Consider the following 15059-nt stretch of genomic DNA (forward strand, 5'->3'; position numbering starts at 1 on the left):
TTCAGTTGAGACTTGTGAGGGGAATGTTATAAAAGGAAAGGCTATATTTGGAAGCTGATGAAGTCTAGATGCTCGAAAACAAATTGCCAAGGCAGAGCCAGCTGCAAAACAGAGAGGGATGATAAAATAATGAAGGAGCAGCAGTGCTCTTGGTTCAAACGTCTTCTCGGAACCTCTTTGCAACGCTGACCACAGATATGTTGCTAACCAGCGCCCTCTGGCTATGACACCTGGATACTGTGACTTCCATCATTCACTAACACTGAGGCTGAAAACTGTTGTGAGTCTTTAGACATGTAAGAGGACTCTGCTTTGAACGATAATTTGTGTCTAATATGGATTTTCTACCAAAATAAAAGTGAAATAATTAGTAAAAATTCTTAAAGAGGACCTATTTTGGGCGTGTAAAAGGTCTGCAAAGTTACAAAGCCCAAAGTCCACACCAAAGGGAGTTACTCTTTCCCACAGAAACACTGCTCCTGAACTGCCTGAAACCCCTTGCTTGAAATCCTGCCTTTTCTTCCGTAACGTGGTGATGTCACCAAGTAACACACTTTGCTTAGCGGCTAGTTTGGCACGCCCTCACACAGACGGTGAAAAGAGGTGCTGCAGCACAGCCGCTATGAGAAAAATAAAGCGTGTTTGGAATATTAAAGCATGTAAACATGTTCTAGTAGAAACCCAAAATACAAGTATGAACCTGAAAATGAGCATGACATGTCCTCTTTAAAATTACACAATCTTCTTCTCCCTCGATACAAAAATCCAGAATCTATAAATATAAGTGCTGTCATAGTTAACGCGATAAGAACACGTTAACGCAAATTCATTTTAATGCCACTAATTTCTTGAACACATTAAGCAACTTGTGATTTTCACGTTGTAGCGGGCTCAGTTTTATAGCTAGAGTGAAGATACTGACATCAAATGAAACTACAAAACCTATGCTTTTATCATACTAACTTGATGCAAAGGAGGTTAAATAACGCTCCAAACTTGCGCTATATATTGGCGAGGAAAAACTGGCATGGCCGCTTTCAAAGGGGTCCCTTGACCTCTGACCTCAAGATATGTGAATGAAAATGGGTTTTATGGGTACCCACAAGTCTCCCCTTTACAGACATGCCCACTTTATGATAATCACATGCAGTTTGGGGGCAAGTCATAGTCAAGTCAGCACACTGACACACTGACAGCTGTTGTTGCCTGTTGGGCTGCAGTTTGCCATGTTATGATTTGAGCATATTTTTTTAATGCTAAATGCAGTACCTGTGAGGGTTTCTGGACAATATTTGTCATTTTGTGTTGTTAATTGATTTCCAATAATAAATATATACATACATTTGCATAAAGCAAGCACTGATAGCCCTAATATATATTCAAATAGTTTCATTTGGAAAGTTTAATTACTAGAAACAAGATATCTCCTACTTCATAGTAAAGTTAATTCTCGGATTATTATGTGCACTGGAGGCTTCAAGTTTCCACATCACACTTGATGTGTAAGTTGCATATTGGCCTCCAAACTATAGTTGTGATGTCACAAAGTCATGGTCGTACAAACACGTCTGAAATATTTACTTTAAGGTGAGCACAGACACATTTTCCACGGTCTTCTAGTGACAAACTCTGCACATACATCATTCTGCACAGTGAAGTGAAAACATTCAACCCAAGTCTAAATGAATAACATCTGCCAGTATAACTGGTGACGCAACTAGCACAACTAATTTTGGAACTTTTATGAGCACCTTTATTAGCTACACTGCGAACAAATGAATGAAGATACACCCCTCTGCATACTAAAACTAGAGGCCCACAAGACGACATCTGAAAACATCTTGGATTTTTGTTGTGGAGATTGTGCTCAAACTCAAGGACCTGGCTCCAGGACAAAAAGACCACTGATGGAAATATCAAGCATTCCATATAGATATGGGCATCCCAGATGTTACGGACCCGTTCCAGATGGGGTTTTTACAATCAGCCCATGTTTCACATTTGAGGTTTTAAACAGCAAAGTTATCCAGATAACTCAGTAAACCTGCCCCTGGTCCACACTGGTTGCTACGGTTAGCAGCCCAAGTGCTTACACACACATCAAATCATTTCCAGGGTCTTTGTATTTCTTGGGCCTTGAGCGACAAATTGTTTGCATGAAAGCTATGTCCAAACTATGTGCTGTGCATGCCTATGAGGTTGTGTGTGTAAAGTAAATCAATCCATCATTAAGCGTTTGCATGACGAATGTCTGGAATGTGAAACACTTTGTGAGCGCTCGGCTTGTTCAGTGTGAATGCTCCTCATTGTTTTTCCGTGGAAATGAACGAGCCCGAGTCCCGCTGGACTTTGTCACAAAGATTAAAGGCTCATGAATGCTAATGAGCGCTGATTTCAGACACTGTGTAATGAGGGCTTCAAACAAATTACAAAGTCCCGTCTAAAGTGATTGTCTTACATTTCTTGTTTAGTTGGTCTCATTTAGTTTCATATACAGGATATTGATAAGGGATGTAGTCAGTGCGAAGATGTCATAAGAATGAACATTAAATAATAAGTGGCCATTAAAGAGGACCTATTATGCTTATTTTCAAGTGCATACTTGTATTTTGGGTTTCTACTAGAACATGTTTACATGCTTTGATGTTCATAAAACGCTTTATTTTTCTCATACCGGCTGTGCTGCAGCACCTCTTTTCCCCCTCTGTCTGAGCTCCTGCCCCGCCCGAAAAGCCCAGTCTGCTCTGATTGGTCAGCTGGCCCACTCTGTTGTGATTGGTCAACCGAACCAAACTCTTCGGACTCCACTCCAGCTCCGCTCTTACTAGCTTTGTTTGAGGGCGTGCCAAACTAGCCGCTAGACAGGTGTTATGCACATGTGTTACTTGATGACATCACCACGTTACAAGCGAGGGGTTTCAGGCAGTTCAGGAGCAGTGTTTCTTTGGGGGAGAGTAACTCCCTTTTGCATGGACTTCGGGCTTTGTAACCTTGCAGAATTTTTACACGCACAAAAAACGATATAACACACTAAAGGAAAAGAAAAAAGCACAATAGGTCCTCTTTAACAGGCTGGCATTAAAACTGCCCACTGCTTATATACTTTTTAAAAATTCCATTACTTTTACTTTTTTCCCCATCTTTTGTTCTCTGATTTGTTTCGTCTAGGGCTGTCAATCGAATGAAATATGGAATCGCATGATTGTCCATGATTAATCACACATTTTGTATCTGTTCAAAATGTACCTTAAATTAAAATTTGTCAAGTATTCAATACTCTTATCAACATGGGAGTTGGCAAATATGCTTGCTTTATGTAAATGTATGTATATATTTATTATTGGAAATCAATTAACAACACAAAACAATGACAAATATTGTCCAGAAACCCTCACAGGTACTGCATTTAGCATAAACAATATGCTCAAATCATAACATGGCAAACTTCAGCCCAACAGGCAACAACAGCTGTCAGTGTGTCAGTGTGCTGACTTGACTATGACTTGCCCCAAACTGCATGTGATTATCATAAAGTGGGCATGTCTGTAAAGGGGAAACTCGTGGGTACCCAGAGAACCCATTTTCATTCACATATCTTGAGGTCAGAGTTCAAGGGACCCCTTTGAAAATGGCCATGCCAGATTTTCATGGACAAAATGTTACCGGAAGTTTGGAGCGTTATTTAGCCTCCTTTGCGACAAGCTAGTATGACATGGTTGGTACCAATGGAATCCCTATTTTCTAGTTTCATATGATGCCAGTATCTTCACTCTAGCTTTAAAACTGACCCCGCTACAACCTCTAAAAGGTCGATTGCGTTAACACATTATACTTGCGTTAACTTTGACAGACCTAGTTTTGTCTGTTAATATGTTTATAAATGTGCTTTTATTCTTATATTTAACATGTTAGCAGACCGTTGTTTTTAGCCACAATTGGTCACCAGTTTGTCACTAACTGGTGCTGGGCAGGTAGTGTGAGTGGAAGATTTTAATGTTGGTACTAAACTGAAAAATGAATACGAGAAATTTTGAATTCTTCTGATGGGCTTTTTTTTGTAGGAATAATAACAAAGCTTGCTTTTATATGCTCCATTGGAAATCCATACACTTTCCTCCCAGAGGTTTCCTTACCTTTTCTTGGATGATAGAGCTGTAAAAGAACTGACACACTACTACAGCGGTTGTATACTCACCCAGAGGCGATAAGGGCACGTGACTGAGCCATGGCAATGCGCTGCAGTGCGGGTCGACTCAGCCCTGCTAGGCTGGACCGGGGTGGCAGGGGGGCTGCGCAGGCAGCAGCACCAGATGAAGACACTGGACCCAGGACGCGGGCAGAAGGCGAGGGCGTGCAGGTGGAGGCAGCCGTGGAGATGAGGGGCGGTGGGCCCGGAGCGGGCACTGGAGGGGCAGAACAGGAAGCGGAGAGGGAGGACGAGGTGGATGGGTGAGGGGGGGAGGTGGCGACTGATGAGAGCGCGTTGGAGGGCGGAGGAGGAGGCGGCGGCGGAGGGGGTAGAGGCGGAGGAGGGGGGCGGGTGGAGGAGATGGAGAGGGCGGCGGTAGCTGAGCCGAGGAGGGAGAGAGAGTGGGTGAAGCCTCCTCCGTAACCGAAGCTGGCATTGCCAACACCGCTACCGCCGACCATTCCTACACCTCCTGCACCACCCATACCGCCTAGACTGTAGCCACCTGTCGCCCCAACTATGGACGTCCTGTGGGGGGAAAAAGAGCGCGACAGGGTGGGAGGTCGAGGGAGGGTTAGTGAGTACGACCCTCCTGGGACGGAGTAACTGCTGATTTTGGGACTAGGTGGCTTGGTCTGTGGCGGTCTCCGCCCCAGAGTGTGAGCAGACATGGCGCCGGCTTTGACACTTAGCACCAACATACACTGCTGACAAGCGCAGGGCTGTCCCAAGGAGGTGATGGCCGAGGCAGGGAGCGCACCACTGGGGTACGCGCTTCCGTTTCCGGTCCCGCTGTTGCTCATCCGGATCCCCATGCCCACTCCGGACACATCTACGCCGAGCAGTCCTCCGTGGCTGGGCATGGACATGGGCCCCCAGGCGTGGTGGGATTTGGGCAGGGGCCCGGACACCAGGGGGTACGCCAGGTCAGCGCGGCGCTGGATGCGGCGGCAGCGCTGCGTCTGCCCGTTGATTTGGGTCATGCTTTCGAAGTCAATGAGGTAGCAGAAGCCCAGCGGCGCCAGGTCCAGCCAGGGCTGCTGGCGATCGCGCGCTGCCTGGATGGCGATGCCCACCTCCGTGTCGTACGCCGTCCAGCTGCCGGAGTCGTTCTCCCACTCCCACAACCAGCCCTGGCCTGGCGCTGACGTGGGGTCGTAGAAGCTGCGTCGTACCGGTCGGAGGGTACCTGAGGCAGGGATCAGGAGGTCAGAACAAAAGATTCATCCACATTATAAAGATTTTGACTACTGTTAGTAATACAGTCATTTTGCATTTTGCCGTGAATAGCACTTTGGACAGATTTACTGCTTCTTTCTACATGTGCACGACTTGTACTGTAACCGTGACGCTTGGTGATGAGAGGTAGTTTGCAATAGGAGTCTAAGTGGCCGACTACTGTGGCTCTATTTACTGTGGACAAGTAGATTGCAACCCTAACAAATTCAACATGTCTGTGTTTGCTTGAGAAGAATTTGGGCAAACAGGTTGCCCCTGGTAACAGCACACGGTGTTCCGAATTCTGATTGGCTGGCAGCCTTGATCCGACCCAAAGCTGGCTGTGTTTGCTTTCCCAGGGTGTCCAGAGAAACTAGTCCACAGAGTCTTCACACTGTAAAGCCTTCACATATCAAATCCCGTGTGTAAGACGAAGCTATTTTGGCATCACAAAAGAAATGCACTTTGCATGGACATTTTACCGTAGTATACTGCACAATTTGAAATACATGTAGGATGAAACATATAGCAAAACATCTCTGGAAACAAAAATAACCTCAGATATGACACAACACAAATATAATTGGAATTTCGTAGCATACAGTATGTGTGGCCTACAAGACAACAAGGGAGCTCATTCATGAGATCTGCTCCCATCGACCCCGTTTTTATCAATGACCTCAGACTCCTGAAATTCTTCCCCACCCTCCTCCTCCTCCTCCTCCACCCTGTCTCCTATTTAGACTGGGGCACCCTGCTCGCCTCCCCCATTTCAGCTTGGAAAAACAAACTTCACAAAGGCTTTTGTCAGCCAATGTTGAGAGAGAGAGAGAGGGAGAGAGAGAGAGAGAGAGGGGAAATGTTGGGTTCTCTGCCAAAGTTAGACATCTGACAATTCCCCGCTTTGTCTTACTGCTCTGCTTGCCTATCTTTGTCTTGCGAAAGATGATTTCTTATGCTCATATTCTGCTATATAAGACAGTGGTACTGATGGCAGTGTGTCTGGGACTATGACTGGACACTTCCGCTGCTACTGTGCCACATAGGGAAACCAGATCCCGACACATCTAATGTGGGACAAAGAGTATGTTTGTGTGGGAGGATGTGGGACAATGCTGAGAGGTAGTCTTAAATTTTGATATATAATGTCTAACTTAAAAAATAAACATTTTTATTCTGCCCCTTACCTCTATGATTTGCCCGAATGCAATCCATTGATCTCTTTTTGAAAAAAACAACTCTGAGAATTGCCTTACACCGGTTTCACCCACTTATAAGTAGTCTTTGTTGTAGTTTCCATCATATTCGGCCTACATCTGCATAGTTTGTGACTCACACTTCTCCCTGTTGGGTATAGCGTAGCAAAGACGGTGACGGGGTCAACCTGCACTTGACCCAGGCGTGCGCAGTTTGATTGACATCAAACAGTTATGACAGCCTTATCCCTGCTTTCTTCACAGCCATTGGATAAAAGACAGACTTTAGAAAAGTGTCTGTCTTGCAGTGGTTGGAGCCAATAAAAATGTGGGACATCGTCTCAATATAAGAGATGCACGATCCAATTTTTTCCATCCCGATACCGATAAGGATACCTGGGCTTTGGGTATCGCTAAAGTGGGACACCTGGTCACCTTATAGTGCCACATGATGCAAACACACACAGATCCTACCAGAATGACTCACCTTTACACCTTCTCAAAATCACAGCCTTGTCCTTTAAAATGTAACATCTAAAATTAAAAAAAATTAAAAATACTGCAGAAATAAGAAGCCATACCTCGCAGCAAAAACACTCCTATACCATCAACTTCAGGATCGACATAATGGGGCTTGCAAAAGATGAACACATGATGAGCAAAATGCTGTGCAGTCCCCTGGTAAAGTGGGACACCTGGTCACCCTATAAGTGCCACATGATGCAAACTCACACAGATCCTACCAGAATGACTCACCTTTAAACCTTTTCAAAAATCACAGCCTTGTCCTTTAAAATGTAACATCTAAAAAAATAATAATAATAAAAAAAATACTGCAGAAATAAGAAGCCACCTTGCATGATCTGGTAAATATAATCTGAAGGCAAAAGGCTCAATTAAATGGTCTATTTCTTCCTCTGGGTTATTGTTAAGGCCACATTGCTAAAAGAAAAAAAAATACCAAAATACCCTGATGAGCACCTTGCAGCAAAAACACTCCTATACCATCAACTCCATGGAGCAGGATCAACATAAGAGATGAACACATGATGAGCAATAAAAAAAAAAACAGGCCTCCACCACCACCACCACCACCTCAGGCCCGGCTCCACCACTCCACCCTCCTCCACCCTGTGTGTCTCTCTCCTCTCTTCTTGCTTCTCACCTGTGTCTTGTCTGAACTGGTGCATGGAATGCAAATCGATGATGTAGGGCGAGAGGCGAGAGTCCACCTGGCCGAGGACGACACTACCACACCGCGGGTCGCTCCGGATGACTGCCTCGATGTGATGACAGACAGCCGGGCTGTAGGGCCGCCAGCGTCCGTGCTCGTTCAGCCATTCCCAGACCACCACGGCGGACGCTAGTAACATCCTACTCCTGCAGGAAAACAACATAAAGGAGGCATATATGTGATAGGATGATGGGCTTTTAAAGATGCTGCTCCGCCGTGCATCCCTGCGCACAGCGGCGCTGCATCCATCTTGGACAGCTTGCAACCCAGATGTGTTTCTGTGGATATATATAAATATATATATTTTTTGTGCATGACATGCAAAGCGTACCTTCCATGTTTGTAGTTTCGGTTATGCAGCAATTATAGGTCCTTTTTGTTTTTTAATAGAGGGTTTCAGTGCAGAGTGTCAGTGCTCCTCGCAGGATGGTTGCATTTTACTCCCTCTATGCAGATGAGTGACGTCTACTGAAATCATTTCTCCGGCACAATCAAGTTAGGGTGAGAGGAGGAGGAAAATGCAACTTGGTGGATGCTCACTGTGGTGGTGGTGGTGGTGAAGTAGGTTACTGTGACAGATCGTGCACTGTGCAAGGTTGCATTTTCTCTTTTTTTCTTTTTACCAAATCTGTGCAATCTGGGCAGATTCCTGAAAGAAAAAAATACAAATATAGATATTTACCAGGTCAGATCAGCAGCTCCAGTGTCTCCCAGTCAAAGATCCTTTATTGGAACAGTTTGGGTGCTTTATCCATCATCATTCTTGAGGTAAAATCTGGTTACATAACTGCTGCTGATAATGTGTCCATGCAGCTACTTCTTTGACTCACTTCATGCATAGTGTCTCGATGGAGTGGCTCTCTCTCACCCACCACCACTGATGATGATGGGTGATTTGGCCGGTGCAAAAAATACATGTTTGACATTCGCGTGCGTGAAACACTCCCACACTCACGCTCCTCCAAGAGAGCTCCAACATCCAATCAGATTTGAGCAAAGCGCTCCGTCTGGCCAATCAGCAACGTGTGCTCATCGCACACTTTAATTGCTTTGTATGAACTGTGTTTAAATGTTTTTTATTTCTTTCTTTGTAGTAGCACATATTTTTCCACATCTACCACTTCTTCTGATATGTTTTATGAGTATTCAGTCGTCTAAAAAGAGTGGAGATGCCGGGGATTGAACCCGGGACCTCATACATGCGAAGCATGCGCTCTACCACTGAGCTACATCCCCATTGGACAACATGGTTCCAACGAAACATGCTTTTTATACATATCTGTCTCCAATGATGTAATTTTAATGTGTTGTAATGTTAGTTCTATCAATAAAAAAAGGCAGTACTAATATGAAAATGTCACTTTTTTATTAATTTTCTTACAGTGTACATTTATCTCAAAATGAAAACATTTTTGCCAACACAACTGTTCATGAACTGGCACTGCCTTTCAATACATTCATTAACAGAGTAAAGTAGGTCAGATATTTACATGCATGTCAATGAAGCTTCAGTTCATGAGTCATCATTATATCCTTTAAAGATATATAGAGCTTAATGTTGTAGTTTTGCAGTACATTCAACATGATGATTACTACTGATCTATATTTTTTTACTACACACTAGGCCACAATGTAGCCTGACTAACATATGAAATGGCACTTGATGGTAAGTTTGACTCAGTCCCAAACAAGTTAAATATTCAGCACTATCACATTAGATCACATTTGAGAAGCTGAATTAAAATTAAAATTGTGTATTTTTTTGTTTAAAAAATAACTTTTCTGAGGATCGCTCAATCAATTAATGGACTGTTTCAGCTCCACTAATGTCATTTTGATGTGTTGTAATGTTAGTTATCTCAACAAAAAAAGGCAGTACTAATATGAAAACGTCATTTTTTTATGAATTTTCTTACAGTGTACAATATCTTAAAATGAAAACATTTTTGCAAAACAAAACTGTTCATGAACTGGCACCGCTTTTCAATACATTCATTAACAGAGTAAAGTAGGTCATATATTTACATGTATGTCAATGTAGCTTCAGTTCATGAGTCATCATTATACCCTTTAAAGATATATAGAGCTTAATGTTGTAGTTTTGCAGTACATTCAACATGATGATTACTACTGATCTATATTTTTACTACACACTATAGGCCACAACGTAGCTTAACTAACATATGAAATGGCACTTGATGGTAAGTTTATTAAGTAATTAAGTAATATTCAACACTGTAACATTAGTTCACATTTGAGAAGCTAAATTAAAATTAAAATGTTGTCTTTTTTTGCTTAAAAAATAACTTTTCTGTGGATCGTTCAATCAGTTAATGGACTCAGCTCTACATATGACATTGAGAACAATATGAACACAGTAATATGAAATAGTAATATCTATTTTTGTTTTTTTGTTTTTACTTTCAGTATATATTACAAAAAAAAGCAATAAAAAAACACAGAATATACAGCATGCAATAGGCTGACACAATAATACAAAAGTTTGATTTGACTACTTTATAAAAGGTAAACTCGTACACAAACATTCAAAATCCAATCCAGTGTACTCCTGCGTATTCACAACAGCTTCATTCATCAATGGCCTTTTTATCCTGATGCTTCAACAGGAAGTGGAATTAAAAACCAGAGCCGTAGCTACAATTGAGGACACTGTTTTCAGTGTTTTTTAGGGGGGGATTTATGGGGTTTTCGTAACCTGGGGGAGTCTACACTCTCCAATTAAAAACTGTTTTATAGGGTGGTTCCAGTATTTTTAGACTACTTTGGCTCCTGGCAGTGTGGAACAGCATTTAGACTTTCATGTTGGGGAAATACAATTCACAGAAAATCTATTTTCACAGCTAATTAGGGGACACATGACCTCAGTATTATTTCCTAAGCCTCCCTTGTATTTCATTACTGTTCTCACAGTACAGTCATATCATTGTCCTTGCCTGAACCCCCCTCTTCCTCAGACCAGATGGCACTACCAGAGAACTGCTTTAGATCTACCAACAACCCAGTCCCTCCACTTGCTTCACCTTTACCTTCTCTCACTTTCTCCTCTGTCTGATCCCTTAGACTGACTTGCTCCCCTGCCTCTGAACTCAACAGACTTGAGTTATCATCTGAAGAGTCACCTCCTTTTCCCTTTGCCTTACCACATTGCTCCTCATCCTCCTCAGCCTCCTCCTCATCCTCCTCCCGGTCATCTCCCTCACTGTCACTCCCCTTGCTACCACCATCCTCCACCTGACCCTCCTCATCTTGGATTTCCTGCATTTCCTCTCCATCTTCATCAGTATCACTTTGAGGCCACAGCTGGACTCCGAGACGCGTCCCCACAACTAACGCTGCCCCTCTCACCCGGTCCCTGACCCCTCCTTCCTTATACACCATGCGCCGCACCGTATATTTTCCATTGGCCTCCTTGTTCAACTTAATGTACAAGAAGATCAGCAACACAATTAAGCCTACCAGGCAGAAAAAAAGGGTCAGCACAGTCGGAGTGTTTACTTGATAATCGACGTCGTCAGCCATGCCTGGAGTGAAGAGAGAGAGAAAGGGGGTTAGCATGGTCAAACATTGGGATTTATTCATTTCTTTGAATGTTTTTGTGTTCAGTGGCACTGTCTCTTGAAGAAATAGTTTGACATTTTGGGGAAAGTGATTATTTGCTCACATCTGAACCAGTTGGGCTATCTCCAGGTCTGAAAAGTGAAGCCAATGCTGAAGTGCTTTAAACTTGCATTATTTCTAACAGCCAGCAGGGGGCAACTCCTCTGGTTGCAAAAAGAAGTCTGATTGTATAGAAGTCTATGAGAAAATGACCCTACTTCTCTCTTGATTTATTACCTCAGTAAACATTGTAAACATGAGTTTATGGTCTCAATTGCTAGTTTCAAGTCTTCTTCAATACAAGATGATGTTCATTTAGTAAATTATGATCCCATTTAGAGTCAAATAGACCATAAATCAGGGGATGCTTTAGGGCGTGGCTAACGTTGCTACCATGGCATTGTCTGGTCTGGGTGTTGTCCGTGTTTTCGTCTTAAAACTTTAACCCTTTCACAGTGTGTTTTCAGTTACAACCTTTTTGGTCGCCTAAATATGTCTTAATCAGCGTTCGATTGTACTTAGCTCCATGCTCTCGCACCATTTCTGGTTGCAAAATACCAAGATGGTGACGGCCAAAATGCCAAACTCGAGGCGTCAAAACGGCACTTCACAAACCAATGGGTGACGTCACGGTGACTACGTCCACTTATTATATACAGTCTATAGCTAGCCTGGCTCTGTTCAAAGGCTCCAGGCTCAAAGAAACATCCCAGCACATAACCCCCATTAAAACAGCAAATTGTCGATTTTACACCTCTATTTTTGGACAGAGCCAAGCTAGCTGTTTCCCTCTGTTTTCAGTCTTTATGCTAAGCTATGCTAGCTGGCTGTAGCTCCATATTTACCATACAGATATGAGAGTGGTATCGAACTTCTCATCTAGCAAGAAAACAAACATGTTTATTTCCCAAAAGGTCAAACGATTCCTTTAATAGAGTTGTGTCTAAAAGGGAGCCCGCAAACTGCGACATCTGATCTGAGATCCACAAAAACTCTTGCGAGACTCGCTGCCCGACGACCTATCCTAACTTTAACTATTCAAGAGCAATGCCAAACCTTAACTATTCAAGATCAATGCCTAACCTTAACTATTCAAGATCAATGCCTAACCTTAACTATTCAAGATCAATGCCTAACCTTAACTATTCAAGATCAATGCCTAACCTTAACTATTCAAGATCAATGCCTAACCTTAACTATTCAAGATCAATGCCTAACCTTAACTATTCAAGATCAATGCCTAACCTTAACTATTCAAGATCAATGTCTAACCTTAACTATTTAAGATCAATGCCTAACCTTAACTATTCAAGATCAATGCCTAACCTTAACTATTCAAGATCAATGTCTAACCTTAACTATTTAAGATCAATGCCTAACCTTAACAATCTTGCAAGAGTTTCCCCAGGTTGCTGGCTCCCTTCTAGCCACTACCATGCTAATCCTAAATTATCAAACTGTAAATCCCACAAAATTGAGACGAATTAGATTTAGAGATATACTTTACCTCCTTAGAAAATTCCCCGCTGAGTAGAAAAATCCCACTGGCTTGGTGTCACAGTTAGGCAGAATTTTGCAGTCAAACTCCTTGTACTTTAAAGCAGTTGTGAAGTTTTTATCAGATCCATTGGTAAATTTGTATCCGGGATCTAGAAAAAAGAAAATTAGAGAAATAAATAACAGTGCATGGTAAACCTTTAGATGGCTTAACGTAAAAATATTATCCATTCGTTTAAATTTTGATGTGGCATTTCAGGTTTAACTGAGAAATGCCAATAATTCTGCTTCCTAGGTGGTATTATATTTCAGAAGCTGCTCAACCTTTCAGTATTGACATCTAATCCTGATACAATTATAATAAGAAAGTTACCATCCACGCTGGCTTAAACGTAGCCAAAGGTTTATAACTGCAAATATACAAACGCACGCTGGAGATGTGACAGGAAGTCTGTATTGCCTCTATCTCATTCGACTGTAAGTTGTGTTGTCTCGAGTGACAGGAAGCTCGCAGACCGCTCGCAGCGTTGCTGGTTTCCTGTAAAAATTATGATTGAACAGCATCAGTCAGCCTGCCATGGGAGGGAACTTTTTTAGTCATGGTTAATAAGACTCCAAGAGATCAGACAAAAAGTGTTGCATCATAATGTTTAATAAAAATAAATAAAAATACAGAACGTGCAATACATTTTATGAGGATAGATGTATATATATTTAAATAAGAGCAGACAAAACATGAGGCATTTGTATTAAGATTAATTAAGAATAGACAGAAAAGTGTGCAGCATAAACGAGTTAAGAGGCTGTTCAAAATATATTTTTAAAAAGAAGGAAATAAACTGTAGAAAAACTTACCCAAAGTTGTGAGAAGATAAAGTTAGTGGTGCCAGAAGACTGAGTTGAGTAATCTAGTGTACTTTTGAATCGTGTGACAGCATATGTGTGAGTGTGTCTGAAGGAGACAGCGAGAAAACGAGAGGGGGTGCATGCATGAAATGTGGTGAAGAAAGCTTGCTGCAACCCTTTAGATGTAGGTGGAGGCTGAAGGGGGTTGAGAACACAGATTAAAGACAAAATCAAGCAGGGTGTGGTTGAGAACACAGATAAGAAAAATGTGCAAGTATTTATGGAAAGAGGAACACAATTGTAATTTTTTCCCCCTGCAAAGTTGACTTACTTTCAGTTTGCGGCACAGGTGCAGGTCACATTAAGTGTATTTTAAGAACGTACTGACGACAATTCCCCAACAGGAAATGTACATGATACAGTATATTCATTTCAACCTTATACAAGCAGTTGTCGATAACACCTCAACTCCACAAAGGGCAGCAGAGGTGAACATGATGTTAGGGTTTGTAAAGAAATCGTACCCTCAAAATTTAGTTTTTAAAGTGGATTCTATAAATGTTTGACATTACACTGGGGGAAAAAAGGAGTCAAAAAGTGTTATATGAACCTAGGACGACCCAATAACTAAACCACGATCCAGATAAGGTTTTGATCCATCCAAAGATATTAAGGTTTTTATTATACACGACAGATTTGAACTCAGAAGAGCACATCAACTTCAAACGCTGCGCTCAGCTTACTAATGTGGAACAAGTCAGCCACATCCTGTTTCACTCCAGTGGCCATGGCAGCCACGGCCCCTACACCCAACAAAGACAGCCGTACCAAATCTATTCAGTAATTTTTCACTTTATTATACAGGAGAGGACATAAACATGAGTGTCTGGTGTGCAATCATGAGAAAATTAAAATTTACAGATGGAAAATACCCAACACAGTGTGAAATTCATAGGTTCACAAAATGTGTATTGGTGTTATACAGTCAATTACTACTAGTACAAAAAAGATCCATGGTACTTCTGAAACTCTTCAGTAGAGATTTGCTCCAGCTTGTGGCTTGTGTGCCTCCTCAATGCAACGCTTTGCACAGTCTGCTGAGTTTGGTTTACGTTTTGTCAGACCACAAATTGTTGCAACACAGTCTCACAGCAATTCATGTAATAGTCATGAAAGTTAATCTATTTGTGCACACACACGAATTTCACTTTTTTTTGTGACGGATTTTTCGTGCTTTTTCCTACGAATGTCCAGCAACACG

The 15059-nt window shown here is 42.2% G+C and overlaps 1 protein-coding gene, 1 long non-coding RNA gene and 1 other non-coding gene across 5 annotated transcripts in view; all 3 read right to left on the reverse strand.

Moving 5' to 3' along the window:
- Positions 1-8732, reverse strand: part of dtx4a (deltex 4, E3 ubiquitin ligase a) — a 17539-nt gene extending 8807 nt beyond the window's left edge. Inside the window, exons 1-3 of one of the 2 annotated variants that reach the window (XM_037758777.1) lie at positions 8520-8732; positions 7769-7983; positions 4196-5378 (exon numbers count right to left, since the gene is read on the reverse strand). In XM_037758777.1, coding sequence (XP_037614705.1) covers positions 4196-5378; positions 7769-7976 — 1391 coding nt within the window. In that variant the 5' untranslated portion in view covers positions 7977-7983; positions 8520-8732. Of the gene's footprint in view, positions 1-4195; positions 5379-7768; positions 7984-8168; positions 8486-8519 lie in introns of those variants that run through there. The other variant, XM_037758776.1, reaches the window with a different exon arrangement.
- A 269-nt stretch (positions 8733-9001) lies between these two features.
- trnaa-cgc lies at positions 9002-9073 on the reverse strand. The gene has a single exon. It is a non-coding gene; the product is annotated as a tRNA-Ala (tRNA).
- Positions 9074-9186: 113 nt separating this feature from the next.
- On the reverse strand, positions 9187-14004 carry LOC119481712. 2 transcript variants are annotated; one of them, XR_005205246.1, is made up of 4 exons: positions 13808-14004; positions 13326-13490; positions 12963-13104; positions 9187-11379 (listed from the first exon to the last, which is right to left on the reverse strand). It is a non-coding gene; the product is annotated as an uncharacterized LOC119481712 (long non-coding RNA). The 2 variants fall into 2 exon arrangements; XR_005205247.1 differs by having other exon boundaries at positions 13383-13490; positions 13808-14002.
- Positions 14005-15059: the final 1055 nt, after the last annotated feature.

This window comes from Sebastes umbrosus, chromosome 22 (genome assembly GCF_015220745.1).
Source record: "Sebastes umbrosus isolate fSebUmb1 chromosome 22, fSebUmb1.pri, whole genome shotgun sequence".
NCBI classification, from domain to species: Eukaryota; Metazoa; Chordata; class Actinopteri; order Perciformes; family Sebastidae; genus Sebastes; species Sebastes umbrosus.